The 22,341-nt window shown below is 45.3% G+C and overlaps 1 protein-coding gene across 1 annotated transcript; it reads right to left on the bottom strand.

Annotated features, from left to right (window-relative positions):
• Nucleotides 1–1,005: 1,005 nt before the first annotated feature.
• Nucleotides 1,006–20,402, bottom strand: LOC132819172 (zinc finger protein Gfi-1-like). The gene is made up of 7 exons (XM_060830599.1): nucleotides 20,058–20,402; nucleotides 16,365–16,580; nucleotides 15,464–15,661; nucleotides 14,339–14,709; nucleotides 10,446–10,583; nucleotides 7,081–7,246; nucleotides 1,006–2,425 (listed from the first exon to the last, which is right to left on the bottom strand). The coding sequence occupies exons 2-7, from the start codon at nucleotides 16,477–16,479 to the stop codon at nucleotides 2,247–2,249; spliced, it is 1,167 nt and encodes a 388-aa protein (XP_060686582.1). The 5' UTR covers nucleotides 16,480–16,580; nucleotides 20,058–20,402; the 3' UTR covers nucleotides 1,006–2,246.
• Nucleotides 20,403–22,341: the final 1,939 nt, after the last annotated feature.

Here is a 22,341-nt window from a genome sequence, read left to right as displayed (position 1 = left end):
GTTTGGAAATATTTGGAAATTTAAGATATGAAGACACACGTTGGGCGGCGCAATTAGGTTATTGCCTCGGGCACACAGTGTGTTTTATATATGCTGCTTGATCTGATTTAGGGGCTGCATTCAGCGCGAGCTGTTTTATTAAGTAACTTGTTACTTTGGACTTGAAAGTTGCAAACAGGCCTTAGCTACCGCTGCATATGAAATGTCTAGAGTAATGGAACACTCTCCTGTGCCACATGGTTACGTCAGAGTTTTAGACGCCCGCGTGAAATTAAGAAATCAATCAAACGAAATTCACTTTAAATGTCTGAATCCTGATATCCGTGCACACTTGATATGTAATTTAATCATCACTGAAGTGGATGGAGACAAACTGAAAGTATCTCTAAACCGGCTGAAAGGTTTGTCTTTCCATGAAGGAGTCCTGCGTTTCCACTTTGGTGCATTGAGTTCTGACTCACCAAATGGTTAGCTGGAGGTGTTATTAAAAATTTAAAAACCTCAACAAAGGTGTGCTCAACTTCTCCCCTTACACAGTGTATTCTTACTCCAGCATACAAAAGGTACGACCTCTAGCTCATGAATAATGTGACATGTTATATGCATAATGCATTTTTAATAGGGCTCCAGTGACCACGTTAAGAAATATATTTATAATCTTCAAATTTCGCAAGATGATCAGAGTCGATAGCATCCCCTGTTAGTTGTAGAGTGTTGGCCTGTTACCAGACAATTAAAAAGTCTTCACGTTTAAAACGTGCATTGATGGAAAGGTGGCCCTCGTGAATTGATTGCAATGGGTCATTCATTCGATGCCCTTTTTGATTATAAAATAAAATCAAAAACAATTTACCAATAATTTCTCAACAATCCTAAATGTTTCCTATTAAAATCCGCTTGGATCTTGCATGGGAAAACTGAGTGTGTTTTGAAAGGCAACAGTTACAAATAGAAGACTACAAATTTTACCAAAATGTTTCAATTTATTTCATAATTTGGTCTTGTGAATAAATAAATTCGAATAGATTATAATAGCACACTCTCATTGAAGTTTGCACAGGAAAATACAAACATTGAAATATAGTTTGAGCGTCTGACCATTTGGTACTCGCACTCAGAAAATAACCAGCTTCGCTCACGTTTTATTCTGTTCACTCATGTGGAGGGGGAGCGGTTGAACAGGCATCAATCTGTGTCCAACTGCATCCGATTGCTATCCGTTAACTTTTAACACCGCCCAGGGTCTGGCCGCTACACCAACCCTGCCCCTCAGTACACTTTGTACAATTTAGGGATCTTCGCCGACAGAGAGACAATGAAGCGCCCTCTCGTTCTGTATTCATCGTTAAAACCTACGTTTCTGACACTATAACGGACAGGCCCAATTTTAACCTCGTGTCAACGCATGAACGTTGAATGAGTCCAAATCTTGCCTTGTCACCACCTCCCCATTGGACCCCACCATTCCCTCACGAACAAGATACAAAAATATATTCTTAGGGAGCGGGAGAAAGGTTTATCCCCAATAACTTGTTTCATTCCATGTCCCCTCTCGAACATTAATTGAGTTGAACTCTTGTCATTTTCATCTCCTGAGAAAGGATAACCATCGAGAGACAATAGTAAGTACGGTGTTGGATTTGATGAGGCTTTGTCTTTAGGCTGTTGGAGACCTGGTGGCTGAGGGGACGGGGTCCCGTTCTGATTTTATTGTCTCTAGCAGGGAGTCAAATTGTAAAAGTTTTGCTTTACAGGGTGGGGATTTTTACCATCAACAAACAAGCGACTGAAACGCGCCCATTTGTATGGTCTATCAATAAACATACCATGATCACCCAGGCATTAAGCCGAGGCAATTTTGTCATGAATTACAAATTGATTTATAAAATAACTTCTCTCTCTCCTTTTCTTCCACAAAGGAGATGACGGTTTGAACAATTAATTTCTAGTGAATCCACACATTTCAGCTTTTAACAGTATGTCGAACGGTTTTTTTTGCTTAAGAAAGTTAAGTTGGAAACGGGACTATGTAAGATTTACCGAGGCGATGTAAAATTAGCCTTGAGCTGCCGGAAGTGTTTATAAAACAGAAGACAACGCCTCGAACACACGGAGAAGTCCACCTGGTCCTCAGTTTGCCCCTACTCCAATCTCCAGCCTGCACTGAGCACATGAACACGCTGTGGGTCATCTCGGCCGACCTGCCTCACTACAACGTTCCTTCCTCTCCACCGTCTACCCGCTGCCTATTTCAAATCGTGCTGGGTCTCCCGGTGCCTTCGGAGATCCACCTTCCTCTGGAAGCCTTTGCCGCACAAGTCACAGCCGAAAGGCTTGAAGCCAGTGTGTTTGCGGCTGTGTGTGATCAGGTTCGAGCTCTGACTGAACGCTTTGCCACACACCTGGCATTTGTGTGGCTTCTCACCTGGGGAGGGGTGTGGGGTTGGGGGGAACAGAGGAAATCCATTAGAATCACAGAATCCCTGCAGGTCATTCAGCCCATCGAGTCCACATCGACCCTGCAAAGAGTATCCCATCTCGACCCACACGCCTCCAGCCTACCCCTGGTAACCCTGCATTCCCCATGGTCAACCCTACACATCCTGAGACACTGTGGGTGGTTTAGCACGGCCAATCCAGCTAATCTGCACATCTTTGCACTTCTGGTGCAACATTCCTTCAGAATTGCAGGACTTTCCCCAACATGCACGGATTAACATTTCCACCTTATTTATAGAAATATATATTTTGGATCAGTGATATGATTCATAGGGGGAAATCAGTCTTGAACATAGAGCCAGCCACATATATCTCAACCACTGAAAGTGCTGGAGAAACTCAGCAGGTCTGGCAGCATCTTTGGAGCGACAGGAAGACTTTTCAGAACTATTCCTCCAGCAATCTATTTATTTCAGACTTCCAGCGGCCGCAGTATTTTGCCTTCAAGCTCATTGATAGGTCTCCAGACATTTAGTTAATCGTTAGAAATCTAAGCACGTCTTTAAACGAAAAAAACTCTTACAAAGCGAAATTAAAAGGCAGCTTCGCACAATCTCGTTCCACGTTGTGCATTTGATGACCCTTTCCCCGCACATCGCGGTCCACCTTGTTTGAATTTTATTGGCTATACAATAGAAACCCCGTTGAGGGTGGGTACAGCATATCCAATGTACTGGATAGAAAGGTTGAATAATACATGACCCAGTAAGAGGAAAGAGTGATCTGCCATTGAAATTACTTAAACGAAAAGAAAGGATGTGAAACGTTAATCTGAAACCCATTAAACACAGGGTTATTTTTGTTTTTCTTTTGTTTTCAGGTTTTTTCGATGCTTCGAGCAAGTTGCTGCAGAGTATGTTTTCCTCGGTGTAAGTGAACCCCCTGGTAACCGTGATCAAAAGTGAGGACTGCAGCTGCTGGAGATCAGAGTCAAGATTAGTGTGGTGCTGGAAAAGCACAGCAGGTCAGACAGCATCCGAGGAGCAGGAGAGTCGACGTTTCGGGCAAAAGTCCTTCATCAGCAATGAGCCCGGCCTTTGCCCGAAACGTCGATTTTCCTGCTCCTCGGATGCTGCCTGACCTGCTGTGCTTTTCCAGCACCGCTCTAATCTAGACCCAGTGAGGGCTGGGTTTCTCGTGTGAGACAGCACCATCCTGCGTGCTACAGTGAGGAAAATACCGTGCAAACTCACAAAAATAAAGACCAGTGTGGTCTGAAAGTGGTCTCGTTCTGGTTTAAATAGTGCAGAATTCGTGCAGAAATAGCGCAGGGAGTACGTGATCACCCTCCCCTCTCAGTCTGGTCAGCACAGAACTTTAGCTAAATTGGACAGCATTGACAGCGAGCTGCTGGAGGCTTCGCCGCCTGCCCTGAATGTTTACTTTGAGCGGACTGACCATAAAGATACAATACTGCAGATGCTAGAAATCTGAACAGATACTGGAGAAACTCAGCAGGTCTGGCAGCATCCGTGCGGAGAGAAATAGAGTTCACATTCCCAGTCCAGAACTGAAGAAGAGTCTTATTAGAACATAGAACATAGAACAATACAGCACAGAACAGGCCCTTCGGCCCACGATGTTGTGCCGAACATTTGTCCTAGCTTAAGCATCTATTCATGTACATATCCAATTGCCGCTTAAAGGTCACCAATGATTCTGACTCTGCCACTCCCACAGGCAGCACATTCCATGCCCCCACCACTCTCTGGGTAAAGAACCCACCCCTGACATCCCCCTAATACCTTCCACCCTTCACCTTAAATTCATGTCCCCTTGTAACACTCTGTTGCACCCTGGGAAAAAAATTCTGACTGTCTACTCTATCTATTCCCCTGATTATCTTATAAACCTCTATCAAGCCACCCCTCATCCTTCACCGTTCCAATGTGAAAAGGCCGAGCACTCTCAACCTATCCTGGTACCTCCTATTCTCCTACAGAATCGAAACATTAACTGCTGAGACCTACTGCGTTTCACCAACAATCTCTATGTTTCTGATTTTTTTTAAAAAACCATGCGTTTATTCTGAAACAGACTAACTCGATCATTGCACGTTTTACATTGACAACAAAACCATAAGTTGCTGGAAAAGCTCAGCAGGTCTGGCAGCATCTGTGGAGAGAAATCAGAGTTAACGTTTCGGGTCCAGTCACCTTTCCACAGAACAGGTTTCACTTTAGCTATGACCTTCCCCATAAAATTATTATATTTCTTACTAAACAGTCCCCTCACTCCAACATTTAAAATCCCGTCACTCCTGATCCCCATTCGTTGCCTTTAGCTGGTGTTTTCTAGTCAACCTGTTCAGGCACGTTCTGACAAACATCCGGAGCAGGTGGGACTTGGTCCCTCCTGGCTTAGAAGTAGGGACACTACCACCGCGCCACGCTTATTTGTGTCAACGTGAGCGGATAACGGTCTTCCTTATTTTTGAGTCACTCCCGCCTTTTTCCACCGTTTCATCCTTAAAATGAGATTCGTCTTCAGACCCACAATAAATTGTCTAACCGCATCAAACTACACTGATCCAAATGCATTTTCACAAGGTAAAAGAAAACCACGTGGAGAATGCTAAGGCAACAAAACCTGAAATAAGATCAAAGTGAAAAATCACACAACACCCGGTTATAGTCCAACAGCTTTAATTGGAAGCACTAGCTTTTGGAGCGACGCTCCTTCATCAGGTGGTTGTGTTTCGGAGCGTTGCTCTGAAAGCTAGTGCTTCCAATTAAACCTGTTGGACTATAACCTGGTGTTGTGTGATTTTTTTAAATTTTGTACACCCCAGTCCAACACCGGCATCTCCAAATCTTAAATAAGATCAAACATTTGCGGCGAGTTCCGAGTAGATTGGGCCAAACAGCCTGTGGGGCTGCTGTCTTGTCCCTCAGTACTGTACGTTACTCTGATGTTAGTCTCACCCTCTGTCAGTTTTATTTGAGGAGGATATATCATGGGGTGAACTGTGAGAAATGACTGGCTGCAGGTTGGACCAATAGCCCACGCCAGCTCCTGACAGACATTTCCGACCGTGTTGTTGAATGGAAATCCAGCTCCTTTCCCTGGGTTGCCGGGTTTTATGTACAGCCTGCTGTAGTCGCCTCAACCCAGACAGAGCAGGCGATTTGAGAAACTAGCTCAGCCCACCACTGTCAAAGTGTGATTCACCTGTCATTTTCGCTGGTGGTGAAATCAAGGCCAGGCTAATAATATCATGTATTCATCTTACAGCAGAGCCGCTCTGAACAAACAGCGGTCGGATCATATTAAACTACACTGATTGGATAGCCACGATTAAATTATTAAACAGATGCCATTGATGAAATCATTGCCGTTTCTTTCATCAGGCATTGTTCACAAAAGAGATGCAATATTGCACTGGCATTGGGTTGCAATGCAAACTAGGGAGAATGGACAGCATACAACAGCCAGACGGGAAATTGGACTTTAGTGAATGCTAGTTTCAAAATCAAACACTCGAAAGGCTTCTTCACGCAAAAGCTTCTTTATGCAACGATGTAAATATTCAGCAGGCTAAGCAGCGCCTGTGAAGAGAGAAAGGGCGTGGGTTCACTCCTCAGGAAGGTGCTGGGTAGCTGTGTATGGGGGGGGGGCGGGGGGGGGAGGAGACACTGCTTATTGTAAACATAAAGCTAATTATTAGTGTTGAACACTATGTAATCATACAACGGTATAAGGTATGAGATGAGAAAAAGATTCTTCACCAAGAGGGCTTGTGGAATTCTCTGTCACAGAAAGAAGTTCAGGCCTAAACATTGAATCTTTATAAGAAGGAAGTGGACATAGTTCTTTGGGCGAAAGGGATCAAAAGGTATAGGGGAGAAAATGGGAACTGGACACTGAGTTGGATGATCATCCTATTGAATGGTGGAGCAGGCCCAAAGGCTGAAAGGTCTACTTCTGTTCGTAATTTCTATTCAACAACAGTTGATTGTCATAAAAGCTCAGCTGTTTTACTAATACCCTCCAGAGAGAAACATCTGATGTCCTTAATCAGTTTGGTCTTTATGTGACCCATAGCAATGTGGTTAACTCTGAACAGCCCGATGTAATGGCCTGACTAGACACTCGATACAAAGATGGCAACAAATGCTGCACTTGCCAGCAATGCCTACATCCCATGAATGAGGTCGAGGATTGTTCATCAGAACTGAAACCTTCTGTTTCTCTCTCCACTGATGCTGCCAGACCTGCATTTCCAATGGTACTTTACCTTGTACGCATGGAAGCATGGAGCTGTCTTTGTCCCAAAAAAGCAGCTAAGACCAGAGATGAATTGAAAATTTCAAATATCCATTTAATTATTTTTAGGCAAGGATAAGTAACCAATGTGGTGGGGGACAGGCCAACAATGGTCCAATTATATAGCAGAACAGGCTAGTACTGAATCACCTATTTCTGTCTCTATCTGTAAAGTGAGCATCAAGTGAGAACCATTCTGAAGAAGGTAAATGTGAACTGAATGTCCAGACTGATAAGAAAGTTACTGGTTTCCTTCATATTCACTGCATACACAGATTTTTGTATAATTCCACAGAGTTTTCAGCTCCTCCTCACCTGTGTGAATGAAGGTGTGCTTTTTCATGTCTGACTTCTGATGAAATCTCTTTCCACAGTACTGACAGGGGTAAGGTCTTGTGTCAGAGTGAATCAACAAGTGTGTGGACAATGTAGAAGACCTTTTAAAAGTTTTACCACAGATCTTGCAGTCAAAGCTCCTTTCCTAATGAAACAAAATAAAAGTGCAACATGGAATTTTAAAAAATGTTTCACTTTGTCACTCTGAAAAAGATATATATTGTACAATATATGTTTAAGTGATAGATGATTAAGGGTACAGTCACAACTTTAATTTAGGAAGAAAATTTCTAAGTTCTAAACAGTTAGAATATAAGATATAAAGCAGGAGTTGGCCCATTCAGTCAAATCACAGCTACGTGTCTCCACCAGAGTGTTCCAAATGGAGGGGAGAGGAGTTTTGGGACTCAAAATCTGAGGTTGTGACATTAGTGTTGGAACTGAGAAGGAATATTAACAACAAATAAGTTCCTTTCAGTTCTCATTTTTCTTTCCATTGGAGGGTATGGAACAATGGAAGATCTTTGAGGCTCCATTGCTACTGCAATAAAACTAGCTCTCTTATCCTACTCCCTCCTGCAACAATCCTGCAATGCTCAGCAATTGAAGTTTCCCTCCCTTCTCTACTCTTGAGTCACATTAAAAGGAGCAACACCAGGAAAAAGGAAGCATGCACTAGTTTATCATGATAACCCTTTGTGGTTATCCATTTCAGGTTTAAGTAAACACATGGATGGATCTGCCACAGTCTTAAAAATAGGAAATACCAGATTTACAAACCAATGAAAGAAGGAACCTCTCCTCATTTCAGTCCTAAGTGGAGGACAGCTTGTTCTAAAACGATAACCCATCTGGATTTTCCAACCAAGAAAAAGAGTCTCAGCATCTACCCAATCAGACTCTAAGAATTTTATGTTTCAATGGGATCACCTCTCATTCTTCTAATGTCTAGATATATGTGCCTATTTTACTCAATCTCTCTTCATGGGACAAGCTTCTGGTTCCAGAAATCAGTCTTGTGAACTTTCAATGCCCCTACGTTAAGTCAATCCATCCCTCCTTAAGAAAGAAATCAAATGTGTACAGTACTCCAAGCACAATTTCAGCAAAGCTCTATAAACGACAGCAAGACGTTCTCCAATACCCCACTCTGTAAGAAAGGTGGAATATTCTTTATTGCTTGCTGTGTTGACATGTTAACTTTCCCTCATTCATATATGATAAACCCAACTCCATTTGAATGCCACATTTAAAAATCTTTTGCTTCAGTAAACGAATCTGCTTTTTCATTCTTCAGAATGAAGTGGATAATTTCATACTTTCCCACATTCTATTCCATCTGCTACCTTCTTATTCACTGAGTTTATCAATCTGTATCTATCTGCAATCTCTTCATACCTAACCTTCACTCTCAGTGGGATATAATCAGAAAACTTGAAAAAAAAATACATTTGGCCTTCATCTAAGTTATTGATATGGATCGTAAATGGCTGAGCTGAAAATGTGTTGCTGGAAAAGGGCAGCAGGTCAGGCAGCATCCAAGGAACAGGAGAATCAATGTTTCGGGCATGAGCCCTTCTTCAGGAATGAGGAAAGTGTGCCAAGCAGGCTAAGATAAAAGGTAGGGAGGAGGGACTTGGGGGAGGGGCGTTGGAAATGCGACAGGTGGAAGGAGGTTAAGGTGAAGGTGATAGGTCGGAGAGGGGTTGGGGGCGGAGAGGTCAGGAAGAAGATTGCAGGTTAGGAAGGTGGTGCTGAGTTCAAGGGTTGGTTCTGAGACAAGGTGGGGGAAGGGAAATGAGGAAACTGGAGAAATCTGAGTTCATCCCTTGTGGTTGGAGGGTTCCTGGGTGGAAGATGAGACACTCTTTCTCCAGCTGTCGTGTTGCTATGGTCTGGCGATGGAGGAGTCCAAGGACCTGCATGTCCTTGGTGGAGTGGGAGGGAGAGTTGAAGTATTGAGCCACGGGGTGGTTGGGTTGGTTGGTCCGGGTGTCCCAGAGGTGTTCTCTGACACGTTCCGCAAGTAGGCGGCCTGTCTCCCCAATATAGAGGAGGCCACATCGGGTGCAGCGGATGAAGTAAATGATGTGTGTGGGGGTGCAGGTGAATTTGTGGTGGATATGGAAGGATCCCTTGGGGCCTTGGAGAGAAGTAAGGGGGGAGGTGTGGGCGCAGGTATTGCATTTCTTGCAGTTGCAGGGGAAGGTGCCAGGAGTGGAGGTTGGGTTGGTGGGGGGTGTGGTCCTGATGAGGGAGTGACGGAGGGAGTGGTCTTTTTGGAACGCTGATAGGGGAGGGGAGGGAAATAGATCCCTGGTGGTGGGGTCCGTTTGGAGGAGGCGGAAATGACGATGGATGATATGATGTATATGGAGTTTGATGGGGTGGTAGGTGAGAACCAGTGGGGTTCTGTCCTAGTGGCGATTGGGGGGCTGGGGCTCAGGGGTGGAGGAGCAGGAAGTGGAGGAGATGTGGTGGAGAGCATCATTGCTCACGTCTGGGGGGAAATTGCGGTCTTTGAAGAAAGGGGCCATCTGGGCTGTACGGTATTGGAACTGGTCCTCCTGGGAGCAGATGCGGTGGAGATGAAGGAATTGGGAATATGGGATGGCATTTTTACAGGGGGCAGGGTGGGAGGAGGTGTAGTCCAGATAGCAGTGGGAGTCGGTCGGTTGAGAGTAAATGTCTGTGTTCATTCGGTTCCAGTAGGGTTCTGTCCTGGTGGTCCTCACCTACCACCCCACCAACCTCCATATACATAGTATCATCCATCGTCATTTCCGCCATCTCCAAACAGACCCCACCACCAGAGATATATTCCCCTCCCCTCCCCTATTAGCGTTCTGAAAAAAACACTCCTTCTGTGACTCCCTCGTCAGGTCCACAAAATTGTGATATTGGAAAATAACTGGAAGAAATGCTCAACTATGCCATTATTCCAAATGCCTTTAACTGCATGATCTAACTGAATCGCTACAGAGAAATCTATTCGGTTCATTGTGTCTCTTTGAAAGCGCTGTCCAATTAATTCCACACTGCCCCTCGCCTGTTTTTCCTACGTGAACTGTAATTTTATTTCATTTCAGGTGGACACGCGATTCTCCATTGAAAGTTATGATTGAATCTCCTTCCACCTCCAGTTCATACCATTATGTTTTCCATTGCAACTAAATACTGTTGCATCAGTACTCATCCATGGGTTCTCGCTAAAATATATAAACTGATTTGGTTGCTTCGAATACACAGAACGTCATTTTATTGGGGTGTTCCTTATAAATGACAGGGTTACAAGTCATGCGCTGGTTTAGCCTACAGTTCCAGCCGGCGGGGACCCCCTTTACCTGGGAGTGCACGGCCTTGTGCTGTTCCAGACTGACCGCATGGCCGAATGTTTTGCCACAGCTGTCACAGGCGAAGGGGCGGGTGCCGCTGTGAGACCGCCGGACGTGGACTTCGAGACCGTGAGGAGTGGAGAACACCTGACACAGAGATAGGAACAGAGGGTTATAGCAGCATTCTTCAAACAGAGATCCAGGCAAAACCAGCGTCTTTGAAATATAATGGAGTGATCAGGGGCCCCCTCCTCGCTGGGCATCGACTGAATAAAAATCAGTCCAAAAACACATTAATTTAGAAAATATTTCGAATAACTTACTGGAGGGAAGGGACAATACCCTTCATTAACAATAGCTGATAGCTAGAAACATTTCACCTGGTGTGTAATTAAGAATTGACCAGTTGTGTTTGAGGATTTTAATATAAGATTGTGTAAATTTGAATTTTTTTTGGTGCAATTGAGGGACATCTATGCAGACCTGATCCCACATGTGGGCTTCTTTCTGAAAAGTTGTTCAGAATTTTACCTGTAAATTAATCTTTCTGATGCAGGGGAGCTAATCAAAATCTGTTACAGCCACAGTGCTGGAGCATCACTATTTTACACAGCACGATACAGGAGGGGTTGTAAGATTCTGGGCAAACGGGCTGATGATGTTAATGGGAGATTTGGTGTTTGTGAATCATCTTTTGCTACCAACAGTTGTTGATGAAGCTTTCATCGGAAATTGACCTGAGAAAGGTCATTGATCTGAACTATTTACCCCTCCAACCCCCCACTACACAGCCCACAAACACACATTCCCGCTGCCTTGCTCAGTGTCCTTGACGGGTTTTGTATTTATTTCAGTATTTTCAGCGCACCCGGGTAATACTTTGGAGTCCATCAAAATGGTTTATAAAATTATGATTTGAAAGTGCCGGTGTTGGACTGGGGTGTACAAAGTTAAAAGTCCCACAACACCAGGTTATAGTCCAACAGGTTTATTTGGAAACATTGGCTTTCGGAGCTCTGCTCTTTCATCAGGTGGTTGTGGAGTATAACATCGTAGGACACAGAATTTATAGCAAAAGTTTACAATGTGATGTAACTGAAATTATATAAGCTGGTGGGGTGAATTTGTACTTGCAGAATTACATTTTATTTTGCTCAAAAACTTCATGAATCCGTGTAAGATTCTGTAAATCTTTAGATTAGAATCAGTCTGAACATTGGGGCACAGACAGCCTCACACAGGGCACCTCACACCTTCAATGCATTATCTGGGCCAACATGATACCTATTGTTAAAGTTCACTTGAGAATGTAACCTTTAAGAAAGTTCTGGAATTTACATATGAAAGAACTGAAACCAACATGCCCATTCTAAAAGATGAGAGACTTAACAAACAATCTTTTTCTTTCCGAAAAGTTGTATTTTACAAAATATAATTTCAGTTACATCACACTGTAAACTGTTGCTATAAATTCTGTGTCCTCCCATTTTATACTCCACAACCACCTGATGAAGGAACAGCGCTCCGAAAGCTAGTGCTTCCAAATAAACCTGTTGCACTATAACGAGGTGTTGTGGGACTTTTAACTTTATAAAATTAGAATTAAAGCGTTCAAAAGGCGGAATTAAATAGGCAAATAAATTGACATGTCGTTTACGACAGAACTAGGCGAATTCAGATGTGGGCTGAAAATGTGATGCTGGAAAAGCGCAGCAGGTCAGGCAGCATCCAAGGAGCAGGAGAATCGACGTTTCGGGCATGAACCCTTCTCCTGCTCCTTGGATGCTGCCTGACCTGCTGCGCTTTTCCAGCAACACATTTTCATCTCTGATCTCCAGCATCTGCAGACCTCACTTTCTCCTAGAATTCAGATGTGGATCATGTTATGCTCTCCACCGGGATTATGTTGGTTTTGCTGTTGGTAAGGACACCAAGGTTTTATTAACAGACTGGATTTACTGAGGTGAGATCGTTTAATGCTGAACAGGAACATAGCAAGCAAAGAGAAAAATGAGGGAATATCAAATAATATCAAGTAACTTGCCAAGGGAGTGGGGATTTTTGTGGTACAGCGGTACTGTCCCTACCTCTGAACCAAGACTCCCACTTGCTTGATGTGCGTAATAACATCTCTGTACAGGTTGATTCCAAGAATACTTCTCAGGGGATTGTGATGTGATGGAACATGTAGTGGTGTAATACTGGATTCACTAATGTTCCCTGGCCTATGGGTTTCCATCTCTGTGGTGTCACCACCATGCTACTGTACAGTCTGTTATCTCCAATTGGAGTCTTCCTTCTGGTCCACTTGCATTTTAATTTTTCATGGTTATTTCTGGCCACAGCCAGCATCAACTAGTTACAATCTAGCCCGATATTAAATGTGTTCGCTGTGATTTTCATCAGAAAATTACTGAAACGTTAGCTCCGAGGACATAACAACAGCTGACAGCGCAGGGCATAGCAGGACGGAAACAACCCCTTCGGTCCAATTCGCCCATTGCCAGTGTGTTCGGCACAATTGGGAGAGTTCTGCAATACGTCCACTTCCCCCCCCCCCCCCCCACGCACAGCCACAAGCTGACTGGAAGGTTAGAGAGGAGAACATGACCTCCAACTAATTTCAGAATGTAAGTCATCAATTGCACTTCAATTTAATACCTGATACAGAGAGTAGAAAATCAGTCTATAACAGGCCTCCTACCCTGTGGATCTATGGTTTGCAATGGTTTAAGAAAGCAGATCACCCACCACGTTTTCAACAACAACTGAGGACTGGGGACAGCCAGATCTCACAAGAGAATTTTTTTTTAAAAAGCTCAGCCAGCTCCTCAGGTCAAGGACATTTAGGATTGGGTAATACATGCTGAAAAATGTGTTGCTGGAAAGGCGCAGCAGGTCAGGCAGCATCCAAGGAGCAGGAGAAGCGACGTTTCAGGCATAAGCCCTTCTTCAGGAATGGCTGAAGAATGGCTTCCTGAAGAAGGGCTCATGCCTGAAACGTCGATTCTCCTGCCCCTTGGATGCTGCCTGACCTGCTGCGCTTGTCCAGCAACACATTTTCAGCTCTGATCTCCAGCATCTGCAGACCTCACTTTCTCCAAGTAAATGCCAGACACCATGGACCAGACAAGGAGAAATAACTGGATCTGCTGTGATTTGGCAGTGAGACATATTCCCCCCGCTCGGAGCTGTAACCCTGACACCTGCCTCGGCGTATGATGGCGTTGGTGGTTTTCAGAGTTATTGACATCACATGATAAGAACCGCGCATTAACCGCTTCTTGACGTGGACGGACCGAGAGAGACAGTGAGTGTCAAATGCTGCTTCACACTCAGTTCCACGTTATTGCTACGGGGAGGGAATGGAGACTAGACCACATCGTCCTCTGTGGCTGAGAGAGATTTTTGCTCAGTATTTTTGCTACACATTGAAGGGCCTATTGAAGCTGGAGGGGGAGTGTGTTCCTGTCTCTGAGCAAGATTGCAGGTCTCCCTGCTCCCAGTAATACCGGGGGAGGCGGAACTTTAACTGGGAGTACACAGGAGTAAGGCCATTCGGTCCCTAGAGTCTGTCCCACCATTTAATGTGATCATGGCTAATCTGTGAACGAAGTCCCTATGCCTGCCTTTGGTCCTGTCCCTTTTACCTTTGCTTATGTGTCTACCTCTGACTGCAAATTCATAACCAATGCAGCATCACCTGCAGTTTGTGGGAGAGAGTTCCAAACTCCTACCCCCCTCCCGTGTGCAGAAATGCTTCCGAACATCTCTCCCAGATCGGTGACCCATGGACGACAGGCAAAATGGACGGATGGAGAGCCCTTAGAGAAATGGGAGCAAGACTTCAGGGTTACTAGGGGGGCTTGCCAAAGGAGTCAGTGGGCCGGGGAATGTCATACCTTGCTGCACTTGATGCATTTGTAAGAGGCATTATTGAGGAGGAGCCGGTTGCAGAGAAGCTCGGACTCGGCTTTAATTTCGGTTCTTTTCTCGTGAAAGCTGTGGCAGCTCTCGCTGTACAAGCTGGGAGCAGTGTTACTGATCTCGCCGTACAGGCCCGGGGAGGGCCCCAGCTCACTGTAGACACCGGGGCCGGAGTTCCGTTCACCGTACAGCCCCACAGCGGAATTCCGTTCCAGGGCCTGGGGGCGGAAGTTCTGCACCAGGTATTTCAAGTCAGAACCTGTGTAATTATTCCATCCGTACTGTTTGAAAGTCATTGCATATGAGTGGTTCTCCTCCATAGAGGGGGAAAGAGACTTTTCAGAGACTAAACGAAAATAAAAGCAAAGAAATTAAATAATTCCCGATGACAATTTAAACAAAATACTTTTAAACGGAATAATTACGATGCGCAAAAAAATGGGAACATGCGTTATCTTGATATTAAACCATTCAGAACTCTATTCATTATAACATCGAGTTTTAACTTTTAACTTCACTGTTAGTCAACAATTGACGAAAAAGAAGGCTTCGTTAAGAGACACACAACAGAAAGTATCCAATCACTAGCAGTTCAGTTTTGGGAAAGATTCCCAGGCCGGTTGCGGTGTTAGCAACATGGTGAGCTGTTTTATAACCAACATTTCAATGGATTTAAGACAGCCTTCTGTTAAAGAATTACAAACGGACCCGAAACAAATATCTTGCTTCTCTCTGCAGATGCCGCCAGACATGTTGAGTTTCTTTGAAAACAAAAACAGAAATTGCTGGAAAAGCTCGGCAGGTCTGGCAGCATCTGTGGAGAGAAATCAAAGCTAATGTTTCGGATCGAGTGTCCTTTCCTCCGGGTTTTTCTGTTTAGTTCAGATTTGCATCATCCGCAGTATATATCTATCAATTTGTTTAGAAAGAATAATAAAAATCCACCCTCAAATGAGTCCCGTGGCTGATGCTGTTGGAAAGTCGGGTTTAATTCCGATTTGGTTTCCAACTGCCTCGCCCCGTGTTCCAGCTCACACAGTGATCTCTCCAGTTTCAGAAGCGTCATGACCCGGAGAAGGGGCGGGCATGCAGGTATTTACCTGGAGATGCGGACGGAGAAGGGGGTCTCCAGAAGTTCTCATACTCGGGGGCTCTGCCGCAGTTATTGCCCTCGCAACTGGCCGGAGACTCAGGGACATCCGCCGTGTAAACCAGCCGAGATGTCGGCGATCCTTCCCCCTTGGAATCCACACAAACTCCATCTGGGCAGTAGGAAGCATCTTCCGATATCCTGCTCTCTGGGATCACATTGGAGAGGGGGGAGAGGGGGGAGAGAGTAAGTGGAGCTGATTAAATAGAATTGGCGAGAGAAATCATTTTGCTGTCATCACATTTTCATTAGTCCGTCTCTAATACTAACGGAAACTGGAGAGATCCGCCAACAGTATCATTTTATCCTGTTCCCGACAATAAACGACATCCAATTTGCAATTTACAGATCACAACTTCTGTTTTACATGTCTAAATAATAACAAAAAATTAAACAATGAACATACGACAAGAGTCTCATCAAATCATTTTAAAAATATCTGAAGTGTCCCCAGTTAAAATTACAGATTAAAGATAACAATTATTAGATCATCACTAAAACAAATCACAATTTTCGTTAACCAGTAGTGTTCGCCACAACAGAACGAATCGCCCAGTGAAAATATGATACTGTAGAGTCTGGAGCAGACAAGCTGGGAATCTCTAACAGATATTAAAAGCCACATCGTGACAGATAATATCTAGGGCGGCTTATCCCCGGCTTCATTGACAGGTCGGATACTCGAGCAAATTGTTAAAAGAATGTCATATCCAACCCCGCGTTTTACAATTCACTGGCGAATTGAGACAAATGACCCTTCTACAAGGTTCGAGCAAATCTGCCGGCAAACTGGAAAACAGCGGATAGGACTGCAGCCCAGCAGTTGGGATGTGATGCCTGTGCCCAGTTACCTGTGCAGATATCCGCCAGAATATTTTCCAGCTTGCTGCTGTAGACATCCTCGATGTCTCGGTGCTGGTGGTAACTGTGCGCTTTCTTGCTTTTCACCAGGAATGACCGTGGCATCTCGCAGCCTCAGGGAATGCGGCTGCTCTGGGGCTTTGGGGGAAATCAGTCCCGGCAGCGATTCAATCTTCTCCTGTTCTGAGAGGAGCCTCCAATTTGAGCTGTGTGAGAGTGTACATTATCATTGGTTAGATATAGGCTGTTACAGACTGGGAGGGTGTGTGTGGGGTGGAAGGTGGGACCGGCTCGGCGCAGGCGCAGACAGCCTCGCCGTTTACCAGGTGTTGTCCTGCCAGGTGGCAACCCAAATCCCAGCAATCTGATTGGACAGGACTGTGCCACCGCACCCCCCCCCCCCCCCCCCCAACTTACTCACTTCAAATCTCTCTTTCACCCACTGGGAAATCAAACTGACAGCACCCGGCTTAAGTGACACTATTATTCCACTCGGTTACACAATACTCCATCAACACAATCATTCTGACTGGCTCTGCAATCGAGATCCTGCTAAAGCTGATGCAAAACGCCATTCCCACAGCTTGCATTCAGCAAAGTTGTCTCAAAATGCCAAATCACTTGAAAACTCGCGGGTTTGTTAAAACCAAATGTACTTACCTCCTCCGTTCTCTTGTGGAGACACTAGTAATGGACGAATGATGCCAACTATTGCCAGATATCTCATTCTGATCACCGGGTAATCAAAATTTAAATAACTTGATGTGAACTGTTCACGAAGGGTCTGCTTCGCCTAACCTTGATTCAAATTTCAAAAGAGAAAATGCTGGAAAATCTCAGCAGGTCTGGCAGCATCTGTAAGGAGAGAAAAGAGCTGACATTTCGAGTCTAACTGACCCTTTGTCAAAGCTAAAAAAAAGGGGGAGAAATAGGGAGGTGTTTTCTCTCCTTACAGATGCTGCCAGACCTGCTGAGATTTTCCAGCGTTTTCTCTTTTGGTTTCAGATTCCAGCATCCGCAGTAATTTGCTTTTATCCTTTGATTCAAATTTCAATGGAGCCAATCTCTTTTTTTATTAGATCTTCAGGCTATGTCACAGCAATAACAACAAAATGTTTTCTGAGTTGTTGGAAGTGCTACTTAAGTTTCAGGCCACCTCCGGGGTCTCGCTGTGTCCTATGGTATGGTGAGTTGGGGCTGTTGTGCATAATGGAGGGTGAAACAGACCGGCTCACCCTGGCCACATGGAAGAGGCGGAGTGGGAGAACCGGGTCTCTGAAGCTTCGCCAGATCAGTGACACCCAGTTGGATGAAGTGGGCTTTAATTGTCACTTTCACGGCCCAGGGTAACTTCCCCATCATTCATTACATTGGAAGAAGTATCCAACTTTCGGGTTCGTTTTGCATCTTATTTCTCACTAACTTTTCAAATGAATAAAAAGATTTTCAAAACGACTTTCATTTGTATAGCACCCGTCGCGGCCTCAGGGCGCCTCAGAATGCTTTGCAGTCACTGGCCTATCTTCGGAATGTTGTTGATGTAGGAAAGAGGCAGCCAGTTCCAATACAGCAAGCTCTCACAAATAACAGTGACCAATCTGTTGATGTTGATTCAGGGCTAAATATTGACCAGGAGACTGAGAGAACTTGCTTCATTAGACATTTGTGACACAAAATCAAATTCCAACGAATCAGAAACATGTACAATTTTAATTATTTTAGCATTATTAGCCCATGGTTATTGCGTTTTATAATAGGCGGACGTCCCACCAACCCTATTAGTGAAATATCATCAAACACTTCTGTTTAATATCGGTCACTGTTATATCCAGGCTCGAGATTCTGATGGTTTGCGCTGTCGATAAGCGCCTTTGCATGTTTTTTTTGTCGTTTCACCTCAGAGCTTTATGTTGCAGTTTGTCGACGATTGGATGGGGCGGGGGGGTACTTTGCTGTTTGAAACTCACGCCTGCAGGTTATGCAAGATACTGAAAGTTGGTGCGGTTAGTACGGATGAAAAAAAAACATTCATGAGATGAGGGAACTCCTGCAATCAGACGGTGGGGAATTGAGATTTATCTACACCTGTCTTTTGGAATACATAATAACCAAGCTGGAGCGCCTGCCAAGTTTCCCAATGTGGAGCGAGAGAGAAAAAAAATCAAAGCACGTTTCATGAAGTTGTTGACATAGTTACTCCGCTTTCCATCGGGCTGCGTTTGATCTGGCCCAGGGTGGCACGATATTGCTTTGTTAAGGTTCTCGCAGGCTCACGACTGCAACTTTGATTGGATGTTCTCACTGTTATTCGGTGGTGTGAGACTGACTGCAGCCGCTATCTCCCCCCCAGGTCCCACTGCAGAAATAAAGCTGGGACCACAGGTCACCAGGGGCCAGCCCCTCCCCGCCAGGGTCTGTTTCCGCGTACGTGACTCTCTATGAGCTAAACACAGAATCAAACACAGAGATTTGCTGGAGAAACTCAGCAGGTCTGGCAACACCTGTGGAGGGCGAAACAGCATTCGCGTTTCGGGAAGAAGTCACACACCAGACTCGAAACGATATGTTTCTCTCTTCACAGATCTGCTAAGTTCCTCAAGCAATTTGTTTCATGTTTCCAGCAAAACGCATTTTAAAAATTGAAACCAAATGTGGAGCTGTCAACTTTTTTTTTAACAAACAGGGTTCCCCATGAAGTGTCAAACTAAAACTTGGTTGGGGTCTGGGTATTATTCTGAGTATTAATGAGCATGAACCCAGAGCCAGTAGGAATGCTTGACTGGGGGAAACTGGCCTCTCGCTGGGCTGGAGAAATTTTTCACAATGAAGCCAAACAAGAGACATCGCGCTGTGCCGAGCGTTCCCTTCTCTGTAACAGTGTCCCTGACTCCAACTTATCGGCTGCAGCAGGTGGAACATTTGAAAGCAGCGGCTCCCTGAATCATTCCGCCCGTCTCCCATTCCTGAACTAGCCAAGGTCACCGCTTGGTACAACACGGCCGATAAACGTGGGAGAAAGTACACGCGGGTCCATCTGTGTGTCTCTGCAAATCGATACAGAGAGCCCGACCTCCCGCAATGAAACAGCGTCGGCACCGCCCAGCACACACCGGGAGGCAGCGCCGTCTGGGACACGGGCTGGTCCCTGGGAGAGTTTGACACAACGTTGTTTTTCACTCCACCGCATTACCTTCGCTGAATTCGAGCACCCTCTCTCGAACTCGTTTCATTTGCACTGATTGAAAATACCCAAGTTCTGATTTCCGAGGCTTTATAAACACCCAGGCTCGAGAGAATAAACAGGAAGCAAAAAACTGGGGCAATTTGAAACAGCAGCAAGTCGGAGCTGACAAATCCCACACATCATGAAGAGACGGCTCCCCTTGTCCTTAAAACACTCAGGGACAGGGCGGGGGAGAGGGGACCACTCCGATGCGGAACACCAGATCTGCAGTAACCTGTGTGGGGTTTAGGAAGCCCCACTTCCACCACCCCCTCCCCCCCAACCCCTATCCACAGGTGATTTGGACTCGGACAAAACCCTTACAGAAATGTGAAGGAGCGTGTGGGCTGAGCTCATTCACTCAAAATTTCCTCAAGTCTTGATTCAAGAGAGAGAGCCTTGACACAACATCGTGATTCCCACGGTTGGAAATATTGATGGAAACAGAACCATTTCTTACCGGCTCTCCCGGGCGGTGGGTCCTGGGGTGATACAGACAGAGTGTGTGTGACAGGGGGAGAGAGACGCTGGGGAGGGGGGTGGGGGTGTCTGAGAACTCAGTCCGGAGCCAGGCGCCTCTCAGTGCCGGAGACTCAAGTGTGACCGAGCGCGGAAGTCCTCAAGACCTGGGCGATGGGATCAATCCTTGGCTTCTGCATCATCCCGGGCAATCCGAATAGTTCCGTGGAGGGTGGAAGCCATGTGAAGTAGGAACTGATCAGCTTGGTGTAACTCCCAACAGTTTTGCTCTGACAACCACAAAAAGCACTTCCTGTGTTTTAGAAATGCAATGGGTTGAGAGAGAGAGAGAGAGAGAGCGAGAGAGAGCGAGAAAACAGCGGATATTCCAGACTGAAGTCCATTCAAACATCTTGCATTTTGGAGAATCCACATGGTGGCTGTCCATTTCCAACCAATTCCCACCTGCAAGGTTTTGGTGTGTGTGTGTGAGAGAGAGAGCGAGATAGAGTGTATGTATAAGTATTTATAAGTGTGTTTAAGTGTTCAAAGTTTGTGAGAACTTTGTGTATTGTGTTTAAGTGTATGAGTGTGTGTGTAGGGATGTATGAGTGTGTGTGTTTATGAGTGTGTGTGTTTGAGTGTATGAGTGTGTGTGTGTGTATATGAGTGTGTGTGTGTATATGAGTGTGTGTGTTTGAGTTTATGAGTGTGTGTGTGTATATGAGTGTGTACATGAATGTATGAGTATTTATGAGCGTGTGTATGTATATGAGTATGAGTGTATGTGTGGGAGCGTGTGTGTGTGTATGTGGGAATGTGTGTTTGAATGTGCATATGAGTGTGTGAATCTGTACATGAATGTGTGTATGAGTGTATGAGTGTGTGTATATGAGTGTGTGTGTATGAGTGTGTGAGTGTGTGTATGTGTGGGAATGAGTGTTTGAGTGTATATGATAGTGTATGTGTGTGTGTTTAAGTGAGTGTATGATTGTGTGTATGTGTGTGTATATGAGTGTGTGTGTGTATGAGCGTGGGAATGTGTGTTTGAGTGTGTGTGTGTGTATGAGTGAGTGTATGATTGTGTGTGTATGAGTGAGTGTATGATTGTGTGTGTATGATTGTGTGTGTGTGTGTATGAGTGTGTGTATGATTGTGTGTATGTGTGTGTATGATTGTGTGTGTATGATTGTGTGTGTGTGTGTGTATGAGTGAGTGTATGATTGTGTGTGTGTGTGTATGAGTGTGGGAGAGGCTGTCTTTGCCTGACCATGGAAGCGCTCTGTGCCGTTTAGTAAAAGACTCTGGGACCTGACTTATTCTTGGTTAATGAAAACTTCCGCACTGAGAAAATCAAGAGATACACGACACAGATTTATTTAAAATAGAAAGCCATCTCACAACGAGGGGACAGCACGGTCTCAATCTAAACCTGGCCACAGGGGACAAAAGCAGGCGCTAGAGGGAGAACGCGGTTATCAGTCACTCCCTCCCTCCTGGGTGGGTGGGTGGGGGGTGTCACGCCAGGTGGTACAGAGTTGAGTGAGAAGAGTTTCTCTCAGACTTGGCAAGTTAATTTCCCCGCGTATTCCCTGTGCTCACCCTTGTGTCTGTCACCCTTCCTGTTACAGGCTTCTCACAATGTGCTCTCGGGGAGGTGAGTCTCAGATGAGGTCAAACCGGTGAGTTCACCCTGAGGCTGTACTCTCCAGCGCAAAGTGGGGACTGGGTGGGGGGAGGGGGTCACACAAACTCATCATCTCAGCAATGGCGAGACTTCATCACCTCCCCCCCGCCCCCCCCCACCCAACCCCCTCACAGCCGCTACAGGAACTCCCCTCCTCAGAAAGACTACCACGTCTCAGCAGCCTCGTCAGAGCCACATTTTGAGACGCAGTAGACATTAATTTATTCGACTCGGTTGAGACTGGATAAAGTAGCTGCAAATGTGTTGCTGGTCAAAGCACAGCAGGTTAGGCAGCATCTCAGGAATAGAGAATTCGACGTTTCGAGCATAAGCCCTTCATCAGGAATAAGAGAGAGAGAGCCAAGCAGGCTGAGATAAAAGGTAGGGAGGAGGGACTAGGGGGAGGGGCGATGGAGGTGGGATAGGTGGAACGTGGCTGAAGAGCTTCTGTGCAGAGGAGATGACCTGGGGGGTGCAGTGAGAGAGGGACTCACTGAAATCCTTGTAGAGGGAGGAAGAGAGCTTCTTCAAGGAAGGCATCCTTGTAAGAGGATTCGCAGTAGGTTAAAATCTTCGAGTAAAAAATGAGGTCTGCAGA

Source organism: Hemiscyllium ocellatum, chromosome 9 (genome assembly GCF_020745735.1).
Source record: "Hemiscyllium ocellatum isolate sHemOce1 chromosome 9, sHemOce1.pat.X.cur, whole genome shotgun sequence".
Classification (NCBI taxonomy): domain Eukaryota; kingdom Metazoa; phylum Chordata; class Chondrichthyes; order Orectolobiformes; family Hemiscylliidae; genus Hemiscyllium; species Hemiscyllium ocellatum.
This window is presented reverse-complemented; position numbering and strand designations above follow the sequence as displayed.